We start from the raw sequence: 26,670 nt of genomic DNA on the forward strand, positions 1-26,670 counted from the left end.
TCATCTCTTCTCCTTCAGGAACTCCAATTACTTGCATATTAAGTCACTTGATGTTGTCCCACCGCTCACTGATTCTCTGTTCATCCTTTTAAAGTCTTTTTCTCTTTGTGTTCCATTTTGCATAGTTTCCTGTATTGGGTTCATGTTTACTAATCTTTTTTTCTGCAATGTATAATCTGTTGGTAGTAGCATCCAGTCTATTTTTAATCTCAGACACTGGATATTCCATCTCTAGAAATTTGATTTGGGTCTTTTTTTATATCCTTCATGTTTCCACAGAACATCTTAATTTTTTTTCTAGCTTCTTGAAGATATGAAATACCATTATAATTAATGTCTTTGTCTACTATTTCTATCATCTCTATCATTTCTGGGAAGCTTTATTTGGTTGATTTTCCTCCTCATTGTGAATCATACTTTTGTGGTTCTTTGCAAGTCTTCTTGGGCTTCTTTTCATTATGAAGACAATACAACATTACATAAAGTCTGGGGAAATTAAGTTTGAACAATCATGTGAGAAGAGGTTAAAGAAATTCTGCTTATCTTAAATTTAAGAAAGAAAAGATAAACCTTATTAATGGCTTTTTAAGAACTGAGGAGATAAAATGATGGTGAGTTGCTTCTCTATTTTTTCCAAATCAATAAAACCCAATGCATTAAATATCAAAAGATGAAGATACACATTCCCAATCTACCTCACTGGGAAGTTTAGTCAACACACAATATTAGCTCTTAACACAAGGCTAAAAAGAAATCAAATTTGCCCAAGGGCAGCACTGGTCAGTGCAAGCAACTTGTACTGCTTTATTCAAGCAGTGCCTTCCCTATAATTCACAATGGCTGGTTTGAGTTACATATATATGTTCTTCCCCCATGAAAGGAACTGAATCCTTTCAAGTGATGGGCATAAAAATGTTTACATTTACAGTGAAGTCTTCACAAATAATGCATGACATTTCTGGAAGTCTTGTGCACACTAGGGCTGAATAAATAGCCTCAAAATTCAGCTAACACCAATGGTAGCTTAATCATTATGAAATTCCCATGTTAACAAAATTAGATACATGGTACATTCTCATAGATTTTATGGTTATACTTTATATATAATGATAAGTTTCAAATAAAGCCATTTAATTGCCATAATTTTGAAATTCTATAAGAAAATGCCTGATAATGTTTAACATTTTAAAGAACTTTTTAACATTTGAAGTCCCCTCTAGAGAATGTTGTTTCTGCCAATATGTCAGACTAAGTACTGGGGCTGACCTTGCTGCATAACTAAAAATGATAAATAAAGTATATTTTAAAATCTCCCTGAATGCATGACAAGGTGAGTAAAAAGATTTTCATGGCTGAGTGAAGGAGGGGATCCAGAAAGATAAGCATAAGACTACAGCCTGCTTTCAACTGAGGGCATTTCCAAACTTGGTTGACATGACTATTGGCTTTTGCTGTCAAGCAGGGCTCAGAGGAGGGAATATACCATCCAAGGCCCACCCATGCTGGAAAGTCTAATAGAATAACCTGAGACTTCCAAATATGGGACTCCTATGTAATAAGGAAAAATAAAATTAAACTTATACCACCCCAGGTAACAGCACAATAACTGATTTTCTTGAAACCTGAAACTAAGTAGGGGAAAAAAGAGTATCCTCTGAAATTTCATAAGTTAAAGTCATCTCCAAAGCAAATCAGCATTCTAAATTGATATTCCTGTGGTAGCTCAGTACATCAAGCAGAGAATTTAGTTTAAACTTGTCATGAACTGTTAGTATTCCCAGATACCCAACGGAAGCAAAGAAACATCCTTTCAAGTTCATTGAAGGAACAAATAACTCCAGTCTTCCACAAATTATTCCAGAGCATGGATGACGCTAATGTAATCTTGACACCAAAAGCCAACAAGAAGAGTAAAAGAAGAGTTTCAGGCCAATTTAACGAAGAAACAGAAAAATAAAAATTCCAAACTAAATGTTAATAAACTGAATCCAAGAATGTCAAAAGAATACAGGCATACCTCATTTTATTGCATTTCTCCTGTTGTGCTTCTCAGATACCATGTTTTCATCAACATGACGCAAGACCCTCCACCAGCAAAAAGATTACAACTTGTGGAAGGTTCAGATGATAGTTAGCATTTTTAGCAATAAAGCAATTTTAATTAAGGTATGCACATTTTTCTTAGACATAATGCTATTGCCTACTTAATTACTACAGTATAGTGTAAACATACCTTTTATATACACAGGGAAACCAAAAAATTTGTGACTCGCTTTATTGAGATATTTGCTTTATTGCGGTGGTATGGGACTAAACCCATAATACATCCCAAAGTATGCCTGTAATAGATTATGCTCAAATTGGGTTCATTTTAGGAATGCAAAGTGAGTTAATATGATTAAATCAATTATTCTAATTCACCACATTAAAAGGTGAAATAAAGATAATTATATCAATTCAGTAAATGCAGAATTCCAATCTGATAAAAGGTATCTACTTTTTTACAGAAAACACTAAATAGCATAATTCATAAGTAATTGAAAGCATCCTCTTTAAAACTGGAAACAGAGTAAGTTAGCTCTCAGTCATCACTTCTATGCAACACTGGAAGACTATCAGCACAGTAAGGCTAGAAAAATTAAATTAAATTAAAAGCATAAGGACGGTAAAGGAAGAAACAAAATTACATGTGTATTGCAGATGGTTTGATTGCCTATTGAAGAATATACAGATAAATTATTAAAACTAGTGAGAGACTGTAAGGATGCTGGATAAAAAGTATATAAAAAATCAAATACATTTCAACACAACAACAGCATAGAAAACATATATGAATAAATTTCTCAAAACAAGCAAAAAACTTTTACAGATAAAAATATTAAAAATCTATTAAACAGTACTAAGGAAAGACTAAACAAATGCAGATACACACAACGTTCATGGCTTAAAAGATTCAATATCATAAAAACAATTCTCTCAAAATTAACTCATAGAATCAATGCAAGTCCAATCTAAATCTAAACAGTGGGATTTGACAAGTTGATTTCAAACTTAATACAGAACACAAAAATCCAAATATAACCAACACAGTCCTAAGGAACAGCAACAATGTGAGGGGAACTGAGAATAAAAACATCAAGAATTGTATACAATGCCAAAGGATCTCAAAACCAACTTTATTTGCTTTACAAAACACAAACTTGGTGTTTTTAGTCTTTGTTTCTTATCTTACTCACTTGTATCACTGTCTTTCCAATCACTCAAGTATGCAGCCATGAAGACATCATCTTCAACTCCTCCGTTTCTTCTCTCTTGACCTTCATCTCAAGGCCAAGCAGTTGGTGACTGGTCTCTTAAATCCAACCCCTCTTTTCTATAACTACTGATACAGTCCAAATGCAAGCACTCATCAACACTAGTCTCTACTATAACTAACAAGTTGTCTCCCTGCTTCCACTTGCTCTTTACTTCCTACAACAACATGAGACCATCCTTTACAACCTCACCTATCTATAAAATATATCTGTGATCAAGCCAATGATTTACTCTAAATTTTCAGTAAATCTCCCTTCCACTGCCAAGGGGATCAAGTTCACTTCCCTTAGCTGAGAATTAAAGATCCTTTTCATTGCCCCTTTAAGAATCATTTATTGCCAAAGCACAAACCTTTACATGCCTTTTGCTCTGCCTACATTAGACTGTTTACCACTTTCCATATTTTCATAAAATTCTACAACTCTTCATGGTTTCCATTTTTTTCTTAGTTATTTGACTCTAAAGTTTTGTAGCATTTTTTCTCCAGAAAAAAACAACACTTCAAGATACAGTTCAAATTCCACCTTCCTTAAGAAATCTTCTCTATCCCAAACATAACACATTTCTTCCTCTGTGTTACCACACTATTTTGTTTATTGCACTTTCATATGGATAACTGAAACATTTGTTATTTTTTCCTAGGAGATACTGAAATCCTTATAGGAAGGAAACACATCTTATTTTTATTCCCCAAGCATCTTCCTGAAACATATCAGGTACAAAATATTGGTTGTATTAATTTACATCTGTACAGTATGTCAGTTTACCAAGACCTTGTGAATTTAACACTTACATGTTTTATACACTAGATATCATTACTTCCATGTTACAAATGGGGGAATTTAAGTTCAGCAACCTAAAGTAGACCAAGTTGATATAATTAAACATAGAAGAGCCAAGACTGGCACCCGAGTATCCTGATACAAAATCCAGTGTTCTTTAAATAAACTACACTACCTAGATTCATACAATTAACTTTTATTGGTATCATAAAAACTCAAGAATGAAAATTCCTTTGGCAATAATTTGAAACTCTTCATTTAAAAAAATAAAGAATTATATTTTACATAACATAACATGACTAAAAGAGTAATTCCTGACTGGACAATTCTAGATAATTAACAATATACACTTGTGCCAAGAGGAAGGATGTTTTCAAGGACAGGTACAAGTGGTTAGTTGATATAAGTATGTAGCTTTGAATATGTCATATATTTACTAAAATGTTTTAAACCAGAAAAACTTTCCTACAATATCCTTGCCTGTAGCTCTTGTTCTCTCCATTACGAATACTGACCCCAAATTTGAAAGAATTGAACCCTGGCCACTGGCCACTTTCTGCTCATCCAACATGCAAATCGCCTCTTCTGTGAAACATGCCTACTGAGCAACACTCGACTGTGATGCTAACAGGAGACTGCCGTGCTCTGATAAGCACATAGGTGATGTCCACCTACCTGGTCACAATTTTGGCAGAAATTTTACTGGCGGAATGAGGCGGGAAAAGAGAGATGGGAAACTATGCATAAATAGTTTTCAAGGCTAATTTTGGCAAAGGCAAGTCAGGGAACTGCGCAGCCTATTGCAGCTGCAGCCTGGCCATGGTCTGGCTGGAAGCACGAGAAACGTAAGACCTTAGGAACAGTGACCAGTGGAGAGGCATAAACACCTTCCCTTTCTTTCAGTGGACAGTGTGCGTCTTGGCCTTATGACTTCCTGGTGCCACTTCAGAGACACCAGGATTCAAAACGACATTTAGGGCTTGAACAGCTTTAGGGATTTCCAAGCATGAGAGACTGAGACTCAGGAAATTCAAGAATGTCCCCAAAGTTACACACAAATACAGGGGCAGAGCCAGCGCTGGAATTTACATTTCTTGACTGCCAGCACAATTTGTTTTCCAACTGCCAGGCAACTACCTACGTAGAATTATTTTTAAAAGAACCAAAACTTGTATTTATTTGCTTTTCAAAACCACAGAATAGTGCATGTAAAAAGACTAGACATTCATTGTTTATTTTCTCATTTGTTTTTGCTTCTCCTGACCTGTAAACAAAACCAAAAAAAGAATCAACCCAGTACCTCTGACTGTATTTAAAGATATGGATGCTGTGTGGAGGGCAGAAGCAGCTATAACGGGGTGATATGGCAAATGAGAAGTTGAAATTTTAAAATCAAACTATTTGAGAGAAAAAAATGGAAATCATGATTGCTAATACGGACTCCTTGGCAATACTTACGTAATTACTGATTACACCCATCCCAGTCCACTGTCAAATAACAAAGTCTGCAAAGTGTCTACTTAAACTTTGTTATGCTCTCCAAGAAGCTTTATTCTTCACTCAGTGGTCCCCCTTTATCTGCGTTTTTGTTTTCTGTGGTTTCAGTTACCCGTGGTCCAAAAACGTTAAATGAAAAATTCCAGAAATAAACAATTCATAAGTTTTAAACCCTGTGCCATTCTGAGTGTCATGATGAAATGTTGGGGGTCCCACAGTGTCTTGCCTCCCCCTGCCCAGCGCCTCCACACAGTGGCTCTCTGACCGTTTGTCACTTAGCAGCCTTCTTGGTTATCCAGCAACTGTGGCGCTGTAGCAATGCTTGTGTTCAAGAGACCCTTATTTTACTTAAGAATGGCCCAGAGTTCAAGAGTAGCAATGCCCTAGCCGGTTTGGCTCAGTGGTGAGAGCATCCGCCCTTGGACTGAAGGGACCCTGGTTCGATTCCAGCCAAGGGTATGGATCTCGGCTGCAAACTCGATCCCTGGCCCTGGTCTGGTGCATGCAGGAGGCAACCAATCGAGGTTTCTCTCTCACATCACTGTTTCTCTCATCCGCTCTCCCTTCCACTTTCTCTAAAAAGAAATGGAAAAAATATCCTCAGGTGAGGATTAAAAAAAATAAAAAATAGAGAGGCTGGCAATTTGTATATGCCAAAGAGAAGCCATAACTTGCTTCCTTTAAGTGAAAAGTTGAAAGCTTTTGACTAAAGAAATTATAGCCTGGCCAGGCGTGGCTCAGCTGTTGAGCATCGACCTAGGATCCAGGCGATCAGGGTTCGATTCCCGGTCAGGGCACATGCCTGGATTGCAGGCTGCAGCCGATCAATGACTCTCTCATCATTGATGTTTCTATCTCTCCCTCTCCCTCTCCTTTCCTCTCTCTGAAATCAATAAAGATATTACAAAAAAAAAAAAAGAAAATTCCAGAAAAAAATTACAAGAATATGTATTCTAATTATAATATATAATAGTATCCATTTTCAAATATTAAATTGAAACAACTTCAGCATACAATGATGTGATTTGAATATAAGCAACTATTTATACTTAAACTATCATCTACCTGCAAATGGTAAAGTTAAGACTACACCAGGTCAGACACTGTATCATATTTCATATGTCTATAACCTCAAGGATAAATCCATGTTTCATTCCCAGTAAGTGTTCAATAAAGCTTTGATGAATTTATGAATATTTCTAGCTCAGAGTCATGTGCTTAAATTGTACTCTGCGTAAACATAGGATTGTGAGTATGTAAACACTTCAAGTTAATCCAGATGGCAAATAAAATCTAAACCAGAAATTACTGAAAGACTAGATGGCCAAGATTCTATTCACACATTAGTCCATGTGAATTGAAAATTGTCAATATGTTTTGAGTATATCAGACATTTGAGCAAGTAGCTAAGAGAACAACACATGGACATGTTTATATTGTTGCCTCTGATATCTTTCCAAACAAAAAGGTCTATTTGGGGGCTTAACCTCTCAGTTGCAACATTTAGGGGACTTGAGATATGCATATATGGGAGCAAGAAAAAAGTACTTAATCCCACAAATGTTTTTTATAAAGATCATCTTCCCACAAATAAGTAGTTGCAATTAAAAAAAATCTTCTACCTCCTATATATTTATGTTACCATGAATAAAAATTATATACTGGTTCACTACTATGTTCCAGATAAAGTGATTTTACTTTATATTCATTTAATTCTTGAAATAATACAAGGAACATCATAACATCATCTCCATTTCATAGATCAGAAAACTGAAGTGTAAAGGGGTTAAATTCCATCTTGTCAAAAGCCACACAGTTACTATATGGTAACTCTAGTATTAGAATCCATGGCCATCAAACTCTAAAGCCCAAGTTTTTAATAGATACACTATTCCATTTCCCTGAAGTTTTAAAACATAGTTTTTGAAGCCAATCCCAATTTTAAAAACTGTGTTAATGATCCTAAAAGTAAAAAAGAAGAAACATCATGGCAACAACAGCAACACACGGTATCCAGAGTTCCATATTCACAATCTAATTCCATCACTGGGTGACATGGCAAGTTATCTTAAAACACTAAGCAACAGGTACCATTCAATACAGAAATAAGATATACTATAGGATACTTGCTTATGAAGCCTACAGTTTTGTGCATGAAGCTGCATTCCAGCTCAGCTCCATTATATGCACTAGAGATCTGTTCTTACTGCAAACACTTTAATCCTGGGACACTAGGGAGGTGTACCCTATAATCATTATCTTCCTTTGGTATTTTAACTCTCGGTCACTAGTTCACCCAGAAAACTGCTCACAAATCTCTTTCCCCATAAAACATAAGGCAACAGAAGGCCCCCGATTTAGGTCATTACTTCCATTACCCATTCCAGATGGCAAATCCCAATTATTCCTCCCTGAATGACTTCCTGCAGTCTACACTCCACCCAGGCCTGGATAGATACTATTTCTTCTCCTGGGACTCTATATATATGAAAACATTTCTCTAGTCCTTAGGTTTCAAAAGAAGGAGACAGAAAAAGGAAGCCTGTTTACCAGATTTTATTCTTACCCATTTGAGAAAAAGTATAAGCAGGACTCTTCCTCCTAGAAAACCCGATATTTTGTTAAAAATATGTTTTCTTCAAAGAAACTGTAATATAATAAATATTACATAGTTTATATTTTGAATGTACCAGACTTCCTACTCTTAGGAAACCAGACTGGAGTTCCAAGAAGTTTAGTTAACCTTATGATCACTAAAAGCTTTCAAGCTTCTGACCTTAGGGCTTTTAGACAAGTTGGGATTGAGAAAGATCAAGATATTTATGTACCTTCTCACGGCATATTTGTTTTCTCAAAGGCGTTCACACGTCATTTACATACATAATGTACACTGTAAACCACTTTCCTGAATCGCCTGCATTTGAAAGGATGTTCTTCACACTCCATGGGCTCATAATAATGAATTCACTGAGTACCCAGCGAGCAAATTGAAAGTGTGAAGCAATTTAACATATACCACACAAAATGCTACAGCCTCTGCCAAGAAGGAACACTAATGACTGAATTCTACTCAAATTCAATTCAACCCCTGCCTTAATCGACATGCAAAGCCTGCTGTCACAATTTATATACTTGGGGCAACACACAGCAGTGCCTCCCCAACACTATTTAGCATTTTCATTTGTCTCATAGCTAACTGGGGCATTTTATTGGCAGCTCTCTCCACTCTGACAATACAGTATATGGTTTACAAAATGTAAAAATGTTGAAGGCGAGATGTATTTTCAGTAAAGAAAATCACAGTGGATGGATGTCCACTGCACAAATACCATCACTTCGATTGCCAGGCTTCATACATTGTACCGGCTGGACAGTCAGCACAGAGAGTTCAGAAAAAGAACGGCCTCTGGGACATAGAACCTGGATTCAAGTTCTCACCACTTACTGTGATGACAGCCCAGTCAAGAACCTTTCCGAGTCTCAGTGTCCCCTTTTGTCCAAAAAGGGTAACAATAATAACTGATAGGAAGAGTTCATTTAATACGTTTAACGTAAAACTATGAACTAAGTTTATTTTGACATGAGTCATGAAAGCAAATCTTAGATATGTGAGGTATACGGGGTCCAAGAATTTATTCTCTTGAAAGTTCTCCATTTGGCTTTTTTCTAGTTATGCATGAGGGTGTCTTCCTGGGGTATTTTAAAGATTTAACTTTTGTGAAATGAGGCATACTTAACACAATGACCTGGGTACAAAACACCAAATACCATCAATCCTGGACTACTAGGCATTTATGATCAAAATAATCAAGGCAGAGAAATGGAGCTCCTTCCTTCCAGGACAGTCAATGCACTGAACTGCTGCCAAGGTGGTTCCCAATGCTGAATGAGAGCCGAGATTATCCTAATAGACGCTTCAGGTCCACTCGGGACCTAAGAAGCCAGCTCGAAAGACAGTGATATCAGCGACCAGGCCAGGGGCCAGTTGAGGCGCCCTGTGGTACACAACCCATGTGCTGACAGGTTAACATAGATAAGAAATGTGAGGAATGAAGAAACTATTCCACCCTCTCACCCCTCCGCCCCTGCCTCTCCCATCACACAAATTAAACGTAATTGATAGGAAGTTCAGCAACACAGAAGGCACCAAATGCCCATATAAATATGTGGGTTTTGTCTCCATCTCTGTTAAGATTCCCACAATCTGTAAAACAGTAGTGTATTAAAAACAGTTGAAATGCCTTTTTTAAACACTGGATTAAATGCTTTCAATAGGATACCAATACATAACATTAGATTTTGTTAGGGAAAAATAATGTATTTGGAAGCACTTCTGACCTACTTAATGTATGGTTTCCACTTTTTAGAACTGTCATCATTTGAGGAAGTTGGTTTGTTTCACATATGGTCTATAGCAAATATTTTACCTTGAACTATGAATGTAAATTGCAGGAGGAGAGCTGAGTAAGACAAACATCTATGCTCACTTTCTGGATTTCAGTTAACACCCAATTTACAATTCTTCCTCATACAAATACATAGGTGAGCTCTTCAGAGCATCTTGACAGGATTAGCACACATTTTATAAGCTGACAAAACAAGCATTCCATTAGCAGCCCCAAGTGTCTCAAAATCTAATAGTTAATATCCCATTTTCAGTACTGGCAATGGCAAGAACTAAGTAAATAAGCAAGGGATTCCCTCCTCCTGCTTTCTGGAAGAACACATTTTATGGAATTCATTCCATAGCTTTGAGGCTATATATTTTTTTCTTCCCAAACACTGTTATTCAATAGATAACTAGAAGAAGTATGCCACTAAAGCCATATTGCTAAATCATTCTACTGTATCCAGGGTTGGGGAGAGAGTTCGCCATGCTTTAATTTAGGAAGGATAAGTCCATGATTAATTCTAGGTCTTGGAATGTGAAAAGAACTGTAAGAGGCCCCCCAAAATTCCCCAGTAGAGGAAATCCTACATCCCTAGGAATCTTGCCAGGCACCTGAGCCCTGGACTAGGCCAGGCCTAGCTGCGGGCTCAAGATGCTACAGGGGGCTTTCCTACAGTTCAGGGGAGCAGCAGTACCCCTTCCCCCACCTCCCCAGACACCAGATGGCCCCAGCAGGATGTGCAAGGCCTCATGTTAAATGGATTATTTGCCTCTATCTTTTCTAAGCATTCTTAGAAAAGCTTAGGGAGGGACTCAGGTTTAAATATTCTAAATGATGGGCCTAAGGTACTGCTAGAAATAATAGGTAATATTCTAAAGAGAAAAAAATTAATGATGGTAAATTGCTAGCACTTAATACTTTTTGCCTGAGTTCTAGAAAAATCTAAAAGCTTACTTCTTGCCACTAAACTCAGTGATTGAGAGGCATAATGGATTATTAATGTGACTAATATTCTTACGGTTTATAAAGAATATGGTGGCAACCACAAGGCAAGTGAGCCTAAATTTTAAATCAGGGAAAGCTGCTAAGATGTACAAAAGTAAGACTCATAGCCCAGCCAGTGTGGCTCAGTTGGTTGAGCACTGACCCATGAACCAAGAGGTCACCAGTTAGATTCCCGGTCAGGGCACATGCCAGGTTGCAGGCTCGATCCCCAGCAGGGGGCATGCAGGAGGCAGCAGATCGATGGTGTTTCTCTGTTGTCGATGTTTCTTCTATCCCTCTCCTTTCCTCTCTCTAAAAATCAATTAAAAATATTAAAAAAAAATAAGACTCATACATATACAATGGGGAAGACAATATGGTTTCCATAGAAGAAACCCTGCAATGGCACAACTTAGACTTCTGTAGAAAAGTGAGCCACCATGAGGGCTACAGGAAAAGCTGTGGAATTATAAATAAACCTTTTCAAAAGGCCTTCACTAGGCTCTCACACACTTTTAACGGTTTCACAGTGGACTGAGGAAGCCTAAACAGAGAAGGGATGGGAATCCCTTACCTGGAATCCCTTCTCTGAGGTAGCTTATGCAATAATATAATAATTAAAAAAAAGAATCTTATTCATATCTAATAACAGTAACTGCCCTTTGTGGGCCAAAAAGGATGTGGGCCCTAATGACAAAGGCTAAGTAATCACTATTGGCAAATGAAGAACAAAATTCAAATAGTAAAATATAATGCCTTAGCCACCACTTTTGCAAAAACTGTATTTTGGCCACTTCTGAAATAGCTGCAGAGGCAGAAGGAGAAAAAAAAAATTTCAAGATTTGAGAAATGAAAACTAAAACAGAAGTGACCGGCTAAGAGAAGCGGCTCCACAGAATGCACATTTAACATGAGGGTTTAGCAGCCTAAAGTGGTGACAACCAAGGAATATACATTTGGGGATTTAATATTGTGATGGAATAAAGTAGACATGGTGTCGAACATCAATTCTAAAATGCCACACCTACGAGGCTGCCAATGAAACTACAAAGTACAACACTGACGACTGAAAGAATGATAACATCTTACTGAGGAATTATAAACTTATGAAAATTATCCCAAGAATTAGCATACTAGGACACTAGGGCACTGGTTACAAAGCAAAGTGGAAAGGAGACTCCTTTAGGATGCCAAAAGCCTATTTCTATATAAACAGGTTTGCATTTGTGACTCTGAGGCAAATGTAACCTTGCAAGTCACTGACCTTTAATCATGCTTGGATTTTTTCCAAGAAAAGGAGTCACTGACTCAGAAGATTCTAGGTAGAAAGTCTTTTTTTTCAAAATGCTCACACTTGGGTAAGAGGATAAGGTTAACCTTGTGGACAAATATTTTACCTCATCAATCTAATCAGCTTCTGCTTATCATTCAAAATACTAATTTCTTCCATCTCCTTTATTTGATATTATATTTTCAATTGCCTGAGCTTTCCTGATAGCCCCTTAAGTACAAAAAGAGAAAAGAAAGAAAGGGAGAGGAAAAGGGGGTAAGATGAGGGGGAAGAAGGTGGAGGGGGGATAGAGGGAGGGTACTTGCGAATACTGACTTGGTTTATCAGGTCCCTGATTTTCCAGGTAATCTCTAGACAAATCTGAGAGATTAATTTACACACTGAATTCGCGCAGGCTCTTCACATATTAACACTCAGATTTACACCTATTGGAACAGTCCAACAGTGAAACAGGACACCTCAGTCTCTGTTCCGGAATGACTTCCTACAGCATCAGCTTCCCAATGTCCCTCTGGCCCTTCTAAACTAGAGAGATAGAGAAATCTGATTGCAAATTCAGGTGACCATCTACCACACTAAAGAAAGACAGGCAAGCACTCCTTCAAGTTATCTGCATCTTTGTGTCTATTTATATGGAGATTAATTACCTGTATTCTTTCCTAATGGATTTGGCTATATAAATATAACTGAAGCTGGGCCGCATTAATTTCCTGCTTTTACTTATACCAAAAATGCCTTTTGAAATAAAAATTCAATTAAATTGTTACAAGGCTTCCTTTTTGACCTATAGTTTCATGAATTTGAAACCAGAGTTCTGATATAGGTATACAAATATATTAAGTATGGCACAATGTTTAACAAGTTGTCATTATGAATAGTCCTTCTGATTTTGGTTAGAACAGAAGTTTGTAGGTATGGGGTGAAGATCACTATGAGTAATCTGTAGGTACTGAGAAGGTATTGAGAACAAACTAGATACCTAACAGTGCTAAGCCATCCCTGTGATAAACACTAGAAATCAGGTATGACCTTTGTCCTCAATGGCTTTATATTCTAATTGAGCTTGGAAAAGATGAAACTGTTTTCTTAGCCATTCCACTCATATCAGATATAAAAGTAACTGCATTTTTCTTAGTCTAGACTCCAGGTAAACCTGAATTTCTATTGTTTGCATTTCAAGAAGGCCTCCAAAAGGCCAGCTAAGACTGAAGCAATCATTTAATACAGCCAGGTTTAGCAGCCATGAGACTTGAAATAAAAAATGGGTAATCTTAACAAACACATTTCACCTCACCAATCATTTGTTTTCCAATCTGTATAATGGGAAGATTAACAAATCCCACCATACTGGGCTGTAGTGTTCAGTTGAAATAATGTACTCAAAACTGCCCTGAAATCATAAAGCTATTTGACATCAAGCCCCTGTGTAGTTTAAGGAACATTAGGACCCCTGTTAGAAAAGTTCAAAAAGAAGGCTTTACTCCAGGGCCATGCCCTCCACTCAGCATTTTGGAAAAGGCAGATCAAAGGTGCCCTGGAGCCTGGAGAGCACCGTCTTTTTTGCCTTTGCGTGGCCATCTTTCACATATCTGTCTTGATCTTTCTTAGTGACCTTTTTTCGGCTCTCTTTTGGGATTTTAATGTATTATGTATTTTTTTCCTGTCATTACAACTTTTTGTCTTATACAGTGCCAAAAGGGAGGCAGGAAGATTTGCCATTCTTTAGCCAAGATGGTAAATTAAAGCCTTTCATTTCACTAAATTAAAAAGCAGGGTTGATAATTTAAAAAGTGATCTCAGATTTTGGGCAAACTTCTCAGCCTTCCACTTGGGCCATTCTTATTTCACTTTCACTACACACGCACACATACAAGTATGCTTCTGGTACTCAAAGATAGGGAAGAAATGGGATTAGAGTAATAATCCATTCAAAGTTGTTTTTATTGTTGTTTTAACTTCAACAGTTATGCTCAAAAATAAGCCTGTATTAAAGGAAAAACAAAGGTAACTACTTTTAAAGGTTCTTTTTCCTTGCCCTAGATGTTTACTTGCTGAGGAAAATAAACATTTATGCTTGAGGTGTTTCAATTTGTATGGTGCAACAACTGAAATTTTAAAATTGAAAACATTCTTAAATAGAAAAGAAACCACTTATGTTCACAAAATCTTCTTCTCGACAATTTCTAATATAAGATAAGCTTGAAACAACATTACTGCTTCTGTGTGTTACTGCTGAAAGTGTATTAGCTAACTTTTGACAGTTCTTTTAATATATTTGAAATGATGTTTAAAACGCAGACACTTTTACTTTAATTTGTGTAGAAAACTGTATTTATTTTCCTGAAATTGGACCTATGTATACATATGCTCAGTTTTGCTCAGGTTGATAGCTGTGTGAATCTTTCACACAACAGAGCAGAATAGTTTTCCTAGACAATCTTTAGAAATAACATACTTCATTTCCACCTTACCTAAAATAATAAAGCGCATGATTTTCATCCAGTTGCAGATATTATTCAAAACAAATTTCTCAATAAAAAGTATGTTTAGGGAGTTGTACGGAATTCTGGTTGCGCAGCCACTAGTTAATTACCCCTGGCAGAATCGCCTCCTGACCTCCAGGCCATCAGGGAAGGCCCAAGAAACTTTTGGTGGGACAGACTGAGTGTTAAAGGTGAGAGCATTGAAAATGTATAAGCCAAAATGAATTAAATCAGATTTTTTTTTTTTTGTACCGGACTGACAAGTGTCCTCTAAGTTACTTCGGGGAGTTTTGATTCGGTATCTGCAGTAAGAGTTCACCAGGAAAGACCCGATACCGCAAACAGAGCACACGCACACGCACACGCACCCTCCCGGTCAGAACAAGGTGTGAGCAAAGGTAGAAAAGAACAAGGGATCGGCCATCATTTTCCTTCATCTGTGCACATCTCTCCCTCCTTCAGGCCCCAAGAGAGGCTGAACGAGGCTTTGTGGCTGCGGTAGGAAAGGCGAGCCCCGCACACAATCCGGAGAGGCAGAGGTGCTCTGGGACCTGGCCCGCTCGCGTCCTCGGCTCCCGCAAAGCGCACCCCTCTGGAGACGGGGCAGAACAAGCCTCCAGCCTACAAACAGCTCCCCGCGAAGCCGTCCCGACAACCCCGAAACCTTCCTTCGGAAGTCAGGGGCAAGTCCGCATGAAGCCGGGTCACCTCGACCTCGGAGCGGCGGAGCAAGGGCCCAGGAGCCGCGGGGCCCCGGGAGCCCCGCGGGAGGCGCGGCGGGCGCGGGCGTCCCGGGCGCGGCGCTCACGTGGTCTCCGGCCGCGGCACGTGCGGCTCCGACCTGAGGCTGCGAGAGCGAAGCACCGCCCCGCGCGGGAGGAGAGACCCGCAGAGGCTCCGGGCGCGCGGAGCCCAGGGGAGGGCAGGGCAGAGCTGGGGAGGGGAGGGGAAGGTCCCGGGCGCACGGGGACCCGCGAAGGAGAAGCCGGGCTGCAGGCGGCGCCTGTCCCACTGCAGTTCCCGGGGGCGCACGCAGGAAGGAAGACACAAGTTTGAATGGGGTGGCAACTTAGATTAAAAAAAAAAAAAAAAAATTATTTTAAATGGGCAAATGCATTTGAATTCCATCTAGCGTGAGAGCTTCCAAGGTCGTCACAACCCCTTTCTCGCCTGGAACCCACACTTGAAATCCCTGGCAAAAGAGGGAGCAAATGTGTCCCGAGGTAGCAATTCCATCCCCACCCACCTTTCAGGGAACAAAGAGGAGGTGTTGTCCCCGGCGGGCGTGAAGCGGCCGAGCGTCGGTATTTAAACCCCGGCGGCCAGCTGTGTTTACGGCTCGTCCCGCCGCGCTGGGGGAGGGGCGGGGAGGCAGAACTCCAGGGCGTTTTTCCCCAAACTAGAACCCGCAGCTCGGCACTCGAAGCCACCCGCACAGAACTCCGCTCGGCTCGGGGTGGGCAGGGAAGCAGGGAGGGGAGAGGAGGAGGGGCGGCGGGGGCAGGACGCAGGTGAGCTCCCACCGCCGCCCGCCGACGGCCGAGCGCCCCGACGCGGAGAGGCACTTACCGGCTTTGCACGGGTCCTTGTAATCTATCACCTCCGCCTTATCCCCTTCGTTCCCCTCAAGAGTGTAATCATAGTCGAGGCCAGCGCAGACCCACAGTTCCCCGTAGAAAAAAATCCCCAGGGCCACCAGGCACGAGAGCATCCTCGGGGACAGCGTCTCCAACCCCATCCTCCTGTCCTGGAGGAAAAGGAGGGGGCCGGACCCGGAGGGGAGGCGTCCGCGGTGCGCGCAGCCGTGCGGGGCGAGGGGGACCGCTGCTCCTCTCCCCGCCCGGAGGCTCCTCGGCGGCACCGGGGAGTTCAGGTGTCCGGACACATGCGGGTGCCGTTGGGCCAGGAGAGGGGGGAGCAAGCGCTGCCTGTTACCCCCAGTTGCAGAGAGAAGTTGGCGCGGGCCCCGCGGGTGGGCGGAGGGCAGGTGAGGAGCTCGGCTCCCGGAGGCGGGGAGGAACAGCTGCGGGAAATTCGGCTGCGGCGGAGCGGGCGCTCGCACCCGCCGGGCCGTCCTGCTGGCGGCCGGACTTCCCACGGCCGCGGCCGGGCGAGCGGCGCCCCGGGCTCAGCTGCAAGCGGCGCTCGGGCTCCCGCGCCGCGCCCCCGCCGCTGCCAGGACCCGGCGGCCGAGCGCGAGCCGCCGCCTGCGCCCGCCGCCGCTCCGGGAAGATGAATCCGGTCTGCACATCAGCACATCTGAACTGAAAGGGGAGACCGAGCAAGGGGGTGGGGGGCAGGCATGTCCACGCCGCGAGCCCTTAGCAGCCTGCTGAAGCCAGCAAAGCGACTGACTGCGCGGAGAGCAGAAGTGTGAGGACTGGGGGATGCTGTCCCCCCCACCCCAGGCTGTCTTTTTACCGTCTTCCTAACTTGAAAAAAAAAAAAAAAAAAAAAAATCTTCGCCGCATCTAACCCAATCACTTGCATCCTGCTTACTTATTCATACAATCAGGGTCAGGATCCGGGCCACAGCCTCCTCTCTGACTTCTTTTGATAGCCTTACACAAACAAACAGACACGAGCGCGCTGACAATCCCGCTTATATTTTCCCGAAGATAACAATGAGTATATTATGTATCTGCGTCCGCGGACAGCCGTTCGCAGCTGATGTACGCGTCCGTCTTGAGTGTCAGACCCCGGGTGGCGCGAGGGCTCGGGGTAACCTCGCTGTAAATCTCTGCCTCCCCTCCCCCCAAATAAACAGCGAGTGTGTGTCTTCCCGTCGCCGCCGCTGAACCTAAGCGCAGCCCCGGGACTGGAGAGGAAAAGTGTCGGAGCCGCCGGGACTTAGCTAAGGAAACAGTTTCAAAGTCCTTTAAAAATTCCCCTAACCCGAAACTTTTGCTAAGAGCTGAGATCCTCAAAAACTGCCATGCAAATGTTTAAAAATCCCCAGTCAAGTTACAGATCGCAGCCGCAGGAAACGCTCGGCGCTCGCGCTGGGCCGGCGCCGCGGCTCACGTGGGCGCGGGAGGGAAGCGGGAGGGGCCTCGGGAAGCAGATTTTCTCTGACAGTTCTGGCGCCCGCGCCCGAGTTGCTCGGGATCCTTGGGCGTGAGTCGTTTCGCTTTAGAGGAGACTGTGTAAAACCTGGCAGCTGGATCGGCGAGGTAAACCGCCTGTCAGCCTCGCAGACGCAAGACAAACACAGGCTGTGGGAAATTGGGAAGGGAAAAAAAAAAAAAAAAAATCAGAGGAAATCTCTGCAAAACCCCTGGTGTGAGCAATTCAGAGGTTTGCCCACATCTGCAAGTCGTTTCCAAAATAGGTGAGAGGACGCCTCCCCCAAATTTCCAAGGGACTGGTGATTGGGAGCCTTCTCTTTTCCAACTAAATCTTGAACTGTCACGTTTAGTAGGGACTTCTAAAAAAAAAAAAAAAATCTTCCGTTGCCTTCAAGTGTTTATTTAACATTTAAATTCCACTCCTTTCCCAAGTTACCATCAACATGCAGTCTCATCTAAAGGGAAACATGAAGGTAACCACACACACACACACACGTACACACCTTGGACAGGTAGACCAGGTCTTTGGTTAGGGGATTTGGCCAGGTTTTATGTTTGTTGAAGAAAAATTAGAGGCTAATCTTGAAGAAGTATCAGTTGCTTCCAGCTTAAACTAAAAAGGATGAGAGGACTAGGTAGAACTGACTGGCAAAACTGGGGCTTTCTCGGAGATGCACCTCCCTTCTGTAGATCTCAAGCTTTTAACTTCCAGGTCACAGAGCAAAGAGGTTTGGAAAGAGCATATTCAATGAGCTGGTAGAAGTATTTGGTTTTGAAAACTCTTGCTGAGTCATTCTCAAATTCTTTTACCCATCCAAAAAAAAAATGTTTGCATAATTAATAATGGTGTTGCTCTAGTGCAGGGCTAAACAATGTATTCTGCTTAGTCCATCTGAAAGCCTAGAAAATTGGACTTTCCTTTAGACATCCTTGCTCTTGAGCTGCTGACAGTGTCCCAACTCCCTACCCCCAGACTTTTAAAATGTCCCTTGTTAATCTAAATGTCAGCAAACATCTCATTAGAGTATTTGATCATATGTAAATTTGCAAGACTTTGCACCTGGAGTTTACCTAAACTTCGCTTACTTGAAGGAATAAATATGTCTCATTCATTTGTCCTGGAGGGGAAAAAAAGGTACCATATAGGGACATTTGCCTCATTACATAATGATGCCTATTATGTTTTCCTTAAAGAATTTATTATTGCTTAGTTTTACAATGTAATAAATTTGAAATCCAGAGTTAGAATGACTAACTCAATTCAAAATATAGAAATGTTTCTTTCCACCTAAAATACTTGCAGAGAATATTTACATCACAGGCCTCGACCCCTGATTTACTTTTGAATATTATTTTAAAATATTTCTTAAATCTAAGTTTTATAATTAAAAAATACTTACCTTTAAGCTTAATTTATTTCTTTAGTTGCCATGATTGTAAACTAAAAATAGATTTTGCCCTGTCCATGGAAAAACATGAATTTGCAAGAAAATATAAAAAAAAAAAATATGCACATGAGAAGGGAGCTGAGTGTTTGCAGCCACATACATGTACATCATGTGAATCCAATCTCCTCAGGAAAATAAAAATGATAGATTCCTTTAGTAAGACATGCACTGAAGTCACCTTGGCTTCTAGCTGGCAACTGCCCTTGACCAGCATTGCCACCTGCAGCAGGACCCTATCAGCCCCCAGCAATCCTCCAGAGTAAAGCCACCCAAGATAGCCGAAGCAAGAGGCACCTTCCATGCCAACTGGTATACCCTGTTTGCTATCACAGTATTTAAAGTAAATTTGCCTTGTAGATAATGTCAGTTAGAAATATCTATTTTCAAAAAAAAAAAAAAAAATGTCTATTTTCTAATTTAGTCAATTTGTGAAAAGCTAGATTGTTTTCTGTTGTGAAACCAAGGAATGCCTGAATATATTTTTCTCATTCCCTTATTAAAAATAATAATTCAAATGTGTATGAAGTAAAATATGTTTCTCTCTCTCCCTTAATCTTGGTCTCCTCCTCTGAAGTAAATACTGTTAACCAAAGAGTGTATGTAGATGGATTCCAATGAAACGGTCTTCTCTATAGGTCAAAAACAGCAAATATTGACAATTTTATATTATTCAACCTATTACTTTAAGGCTTTTAAAAAAAAAATCCTGCTTTGTAGTAATACTGTTGTTCTTTTCAGTTAATCTATATGCATCTCAGTAAAATACTTTTAAGTAAGGAGGCCTTTGATTTCCATATTTTCTTTTCTTAAAACCTTATATTCTATAATTTTTATATCACAGTATTTCATCTGTCAACCACTGCAGTATGTTCCCAATCCTTGATAATTAGGACACTACATTCAATAAAAATCTGGGCTTATTGCTGTTTCCTAAGTAACAAACATAGTGTCAGAGAATGAAAAAGTGAACAGAAAGCAGTACTCGCTTCACAACAAAAGTGCTAAAGAAGGTGTTTATTTGTTTGTTTGTTTAGAAAAAGACACATACCTCACCAGGAAAAGAAAAAAGAAAAAAAAAACACACAGCCTGAGTTCTGCAGTTGATTCTGGTCCTAATAGGGGTAATGACCTGAGTCTGGTTGTTCTGTGGTCCTTGGTAGCTGGCTGTAGGACCCTTGTCTGCAGCAGGCCCTGGCTCTGGGGAACAGAGACACCCTTTGTTTTTTATAGCAGTCAACAACTCCAGACCTTTTAACTGTCTCTTTCACCCCATTAGGATGTGACCCTCCACAACATATATAATGCTTTATTTTGCCATCTTTCCTCTTAGGCTCTCTCTCAGCCCTGAGCATTTCTACTCCCTTCTCACATGCATATTCTTGTTTTTTGTATTTTCTTGCAAATTCTTACAAATGTATGTTTTTTCATGGACAGGGCAAGATTAGCATCTCCAAATTTTAGTTCAGTGTTCCAAAGCATGATACTTCAACCACTGATGGTACATGCAATGATATTAGATAACATAATGATAACCTTTTTAAAAATGTTAATTGTTACATATATATGTATATGTATTAGAAAAAGTTATTAATTACTAACAAATTTGCAGCTGCATATATGTTTATATTTCTTATAATGATGCTTAGGTTAAACAAGTTAATTGCCTTATGATATTAAGTCAACAATAATAGTGGCACATGAAAGTTAACTGATGCTTGGTAATGGCTGATCTAATTCAATCCCTGTGTCCCCCTCTCCCACACTGTCTGTGAAAAACAACTTTTTTGCGCCTTCCATCACACCTCAACTGCAGTCTATTCCTTCTTTTACTTGCTGATCACCCATTCTCATTTCCAGCCCCCCAGTACAGAAAGGCATGCTTGCACACAGAATTTGCATGCATGTATTTACTCTTAGCACTCTTGGTGTGTTTGCTTGTTTGGGCATTACTTACTACGTAAGTCTCAGGAAGAGCCACTGACTTGTTTGTTCAGAAACCAGGTTATTGCCAAATGACTTCTGTAAACCATTGTATGCTTCATTCAGGAATCAGCTTTGCCAAAGGGAAATAGAGGGAAAGGAGTGGAGGAAGAAGGGGGGTGAATCACTTCCCACCTAGTGGAACTCCTAGGTTTGGGCCCACCAGTAGTATTCAGTTGTGTAACCTCTACCCCTATGCCGAATCCTCACTGTTATCCCTGGACACCTAGCTGTGGAGGCACAAGAGTATGGAGCTTGGGAATATCCCTCAGCCTGCATTCCAGCTCTCTCTTCACTCGCTTGGTCACTTTGGTCCCACTTTTTTAAACTCACATGCCTCAGTTTCCTCCTCCATAAAACAGGGATAATCTTCAGAGTAATACTACTTATTGAGTTGTTAAAAGGATTCAGTTAGTTACTACATGGGATGTACTTTCAGTACCAAGGATATAGTAAACTTTTGGTATCTGTTAACTATTATTATCATCATCAGTGAGTTAAAAAAAAAATCAAACTATTTCTAGCCCCTCTAAACACATTATTTGGAAAAAAAACCTCTTTCAGTTTGACCTAAATGGATAATTCTAAGACACAGTAGCTCATTCAATGGTATACTGGAGAGAGGAAGCAGACAAACTGGTTAAGGATATAGGCTTCACCAACAGAAAACAGAGTTCTAAGTCTGATTTTGCCATTTAGTAGTTATTTTGCCTTGGACAAACTATGTCCCTTCACTCTTGATTTTTGAAACAACTGAAATACTAAATAGGGTTGAATTGAGAATTAAGTAAGATTATGCATAGAATGTATTTCCTGGCAGGTGTAAGCACATTAAAAAGGTGATTATTCTTAATTGACATCTTCATAGTGATCTATGAGAAAAACCTGTTCATTGTGAGCTGTAAGGCAAGAAATTCAGCTTACACACACACATACGCACACGCACATGCACACGCACACGCACATACCTGGTTACAAATTAAATAAAACTAGAGAAGTTTTAGTTGAAAAATCCCACCAATACAAAACCTACCAAACTGAAATAAAGATTTAGGTGATGTTGCTGTTGTTGCTTATAAATTCCCCAACAATATACTTCTGTGACTGATATTTAGAATCTCTCTCATCTGGTCATTTTTTGTTCCCTTAATTTAGCTAATTTGGTGCTGTGTTCATTTTTTTTTTTTTTCATATTATGAGCATAAGGTGGGCCTCCCAATTTTTCCTATGCAATTTCCCTATTAAATGAAATTTGTACATTATTTCATTCTACTTAATTCACAAAAATTAAAAATAGACACTGAAACCTTCTATAAACATACTATGTACTTCCAATGCAATGAGAATAACAATTTAAAAAATAAAATAATGAAGTAGTACCAGTTTCTTGTGAAAAAAGAAAAACCCATACTCCATAAGGCCAATATCCAGGTCAACCACTCGCCAAGGTTTTTCTGATCTTATGCTATTTTGCAGATAGGGAATAAGAGTTAGAATGAGTGAGTCATTTCTGAACATATTACTGTCACCTCATAATCTTTGACCCTCTACTGGCTCCTTCAGCTGACCGCTCTTTGGGGCCCTGCCGTTCTGCTAATCTTTCTGACAAGCACCGCCCAATGGAGAACTGCATGTCTGATGGTGGCCAAGAGCCTCCAGCCCCAGCTAAAGCCCATTCTACGTTTGAGCATCTGGTCAAGCCTCACTTTGCATTGTATCCTTCTTGGCTCCCAAATTATGTTCTAGACAGAAGTGCCTCTATTCTGCCTTGCATTCAAGTCGTTGATCTAATCAAGGCCACTTCTTTTTCATGCACATATTTTCCATGATGGTCCTTTCTGTGCATGAATCCCACAAAAGACTTTGCACATATTAGTGCAAAATAACTTTTTTAACTGACAAAAATGAAATTGAGTCTATTTCATCAATCACCAATCTAAGTAATATTCTAATCACTAGAAATATTTAACAAGGATAAGAGTGACAATTAATTTTAAGAAGCTATACATGTAATATAAAAGCAGGGTTTGGGAATCAAACAACGTCTTTGTTTTTTATTTTTTTCTTGTTTGGGTTTTTTAAAATCACAGTTTACATTCAATATTATTTTGTATTAGTTTCAGGTGTATAGCACAGCGGTCAGATAATCATATACTTCACAAAGTGTTGCCCCTGATATTTCCACTACCCACCTGGCACCATACATAGTTATCACAATATTATTGACTATATATTCCCTATGTTATACTTTACATCCCCATGACTATTTTAACTGCCAATCTGTACTTCTTAATACCTTCACCTTTTTCACCCAGCACCCAACCCCCAACCCCAAACCCCCTTCCCTCTGGCAACCATCAGAATGTTCTCTGTATCTGAGTCAGACAACGCCTTTGAATCCTTGCTGCTCTACATATTAGATGTCTTTGAACACTAATTCTTTCTTAGCTCAGTTTTTCTCACCTTTAAAATAAAATACTTACCTCATATGGTTATTTTGCAATGCAAACACATCAGCTATATAAATCACTTAGCATGGAGCCTGGGACTTCACAGGAGCTCAGAGGCTATGAAGTCCTTGCCTCTTCTCCTGCCCACAAATACAAACAGTCCTGACAACACCAACAATCAAATCAGAGACACTGAAAGAAAAGTTCATAAATGGTTGTAATTCATAAATGTATAAGTATTTATAAAATGGTTTGGAAACACAAAATTATTCCTTCACAGATAAAAAAAGAATATAAAAGAAGACTGGAGAGGAGAATGTTTGTATCCGTAACAGAACTCATCTACTTCACAGTTTCATCTCTCCATTCTCTACCTGTAAACAATTCAATGCCCAAATGGTAGTTATACCCCATTGCTAATATTATTAATTTACCTTCTCAAAATAAATGTCTGAACACCTGAAACTAATATAAGATATATTGAATGTAAACTCTAATTGAAAAAGAATTAATGAATGGCAAAAATAAAATAAATAAATGTCTGCCAGCCTGTATTTATCAAAGCAAATGTCTTTTAGTAATCAGTAAATAAAAACACAATGTGCTGAGATGAGTTAAATTAGAAAAGCTGAAACATTGTCTACTAACTTCTTGATTAAGTTGTTGGGTAATTAGTTGGTATATATTTAAAACTTGTATGACTTCGGTTTTTATGATGCATTGTAAAATCACCGAGTTATTTTATAACTTATTAACTCTATTCATAATGTGCAGCTGCACTTGAACACTAGTTTTTCTGTATTTCTAAACTCTCCATTATGCTCTGACTCTGGTTCTGGGGCCAGGCCACATTTATTTTGTAAGCTGCACTGGGTGTTCAGGTGGCAATAATTAATGACCTTGATGATCTTCATGTATAACTCACTTTGGGTCACATTCCAGCCACTAAAGCAATAGTTTTGCACTATAAAACCAAACTCCAATCAATATGAAGCATTTGATGTATATATATATATATTGCTTTTCATCTTCAAAGCACTCTAACAACATTAACTAATGGTCCCTAAAATAGGTGATCATGATTTGTTTGAGGATAACAACACAGACTCTAAAACTCTGAGATGCTGAAGTGGCTTCAACTCAGAGGGACAATTTCCTTCACGTCTTTCCTCTTCCTCGCCCCCTGGGGAAAGTGTTCATTCAGATTTACTCTGTGTCTGACAACCAAAAAAAACCCACAAAAACTTGTCAACAGGGCAGAACACAGTTGGCCCAGGGGTATCAACTGTCTGAACGGTGGATTCGGTTGTGTCACAGTCAGTAGAGCACTAGAATATGCACATGGCTTCTGCCAGGGTTATCAAAAGCTAATTATTCAGACAAGGCTTTGAAAGCACCCCATCCTCAATCATCTATTTCACATGAAAATGGGTGTGGTGTTTTAATTTTTTGCTAGTGGGAAAATGTTGTCATTTCTGGACAGTTTCCTCCGTTTTCTACATAAGCTGGCATGTGCTTGAGAGGAGGTCACACCCAGTGCTTTCCAGGTATTAGCACTCCTCCCAAACCACCACCGCCCACGAGCTGAGGCCGGTGATTGCAAGGCTGTGCTCAGGATCCCATTCTTCGCCCGTAAGTGTTCTGGCTGTAACAGGGCTGGAGAAGCTTGCTATCCATTCTTTTCTCTCTCACTATTCTTCAGAAGGGTGTTTTAAAAGTCTGCTCGTTTATATGGGTTCCAACATCAACATAAAAATAATTAAATCCTATTGCTAGAGCAATTTATAAGTTCAGCTCCCTTTTAAGATAAAACACTTTAATAATTTCCAACAGAAATAACAAGATTTAAACATCTCTAGACGATCTGTAAAAAAGAGTTGGTTCTCCTTTGTTTTCTTGCTCTATAATAACAATTGTATGAGAAATTAAAATTGCCGTCATATTTTTGGCTTTAAATTCAGTACAAAGTTTATGGCTTATGCTTTTGGAGTCATCAGTCCACATGCAGAGAACCTAGTGTTTGCTCTTAATTACTAGTAAAACAGGAAAGCAATTAGTAGGGCAATTAATTCAATATGTAGTGGAACATTTTATTAGCCATTTTTATTCTAATAACCCAGTATATAAATGCCTCCATTCACAGGACACGATCTCGAAGGATAAACAAAATTATGAAACATGATTTTACTTCATAAAATAGAGTATGTGCCAGTAAATGATCTTAGCTATACAAAAAGCAGAATGTCATAGTAGACCAGTTACTAGTTTGTATGTTTCCTACCTCCAAAAATTAACTGGCTCCTAACTAGATTGATATTTACTGCTCTGACCTAAGTATCATTATTTTTAATGAATGATTTCCCAGAATAATAAACATCAAAGTGAATAATGTGATAATAAATTTTATTTTAGCTCAATAGAACTTATTTTATTGCAAAATTAGTTGTTGCTTCTTTCAAATGTCAAGTACTATAGGCTTAAGTGATGACTACCTACTTGATCTGTAAGATTTCCTATGCCTTTTAGAATTTCTATCAAAGATGAAACCTGTTTTTCCCGAACTGTTGTATTTTCCCTGTCATTAATCCTTTGGCCATATCACTCATTTCAGGGTATGTTTCAAAATGATTTCTCCACTTAAGAGTTCTCTGAAGCTAGTATAATGTTGTATGTCAACTGTAATTGAAAAGTAAAAAAAATTATTCTAAAAGAATAAAAATAAAAGTTCTCCTTAAGATTTATAATTGGTACTTTTGTACCACTATTGTTAGAGATTTTTGTTTTATTAATGTTCTAGTAGTTAACATGGTGGGCAAAAAATCAAAAGTATGAACTCAACATCAGAGCTTGAATATTGAAAATACTATATATGAGGAAAGTTGAAAATTAAGGTTACCAAAGAAACATTTGCATATGGAAACTACTAAAATGTATTCAGTAAAGGACAGGACAATATTACGTACTTTTCTAGCAATATGATT

General features: G+C 39.5%; 1 protein-coding gene across 1 annotated transcript in view; it reads right to left on the minus strand.

Annotated features, from left to right (window-relative positions):
• TLL1 (tolloid like 1) overlaps window positions 1-16,546 on the minus strand; it is a 153,570-nt gene extending 137,024 nt beyond the window's left edge. Inside the window, exon 1 of the mRNA XM_016197761.2 lies at window positions 16,313-16,546. Within this exon, the coding sequence (XP_016053247.1) occupies window positions 16,313-16,481 (169 nt within the window). The 5' untranslated portion in view covers window positions 16,482-16,546. The remainder of the gene's footprint in view (window positions 1-16,312) is intronic.
• Window positions 16,547-26,670: the final 10,124 nt, after the last annotated feature.

Source organism: Miniopterus natalensis, chromosome 4 (assembly GCF_054644295.1).
Source record: "Miniopterus natalensis isolate mMinNat1 chromosome 4, mMinNat1.hap1, whole genome shotgun sequence".
Taxonomy (NCBI): domain Eukaryota; kingdom Metazoa; phylum Chordata; class Mammalia; order Chiroptera; family Miniopteridae; genus Miniopterus; species Miniopterus natalensis.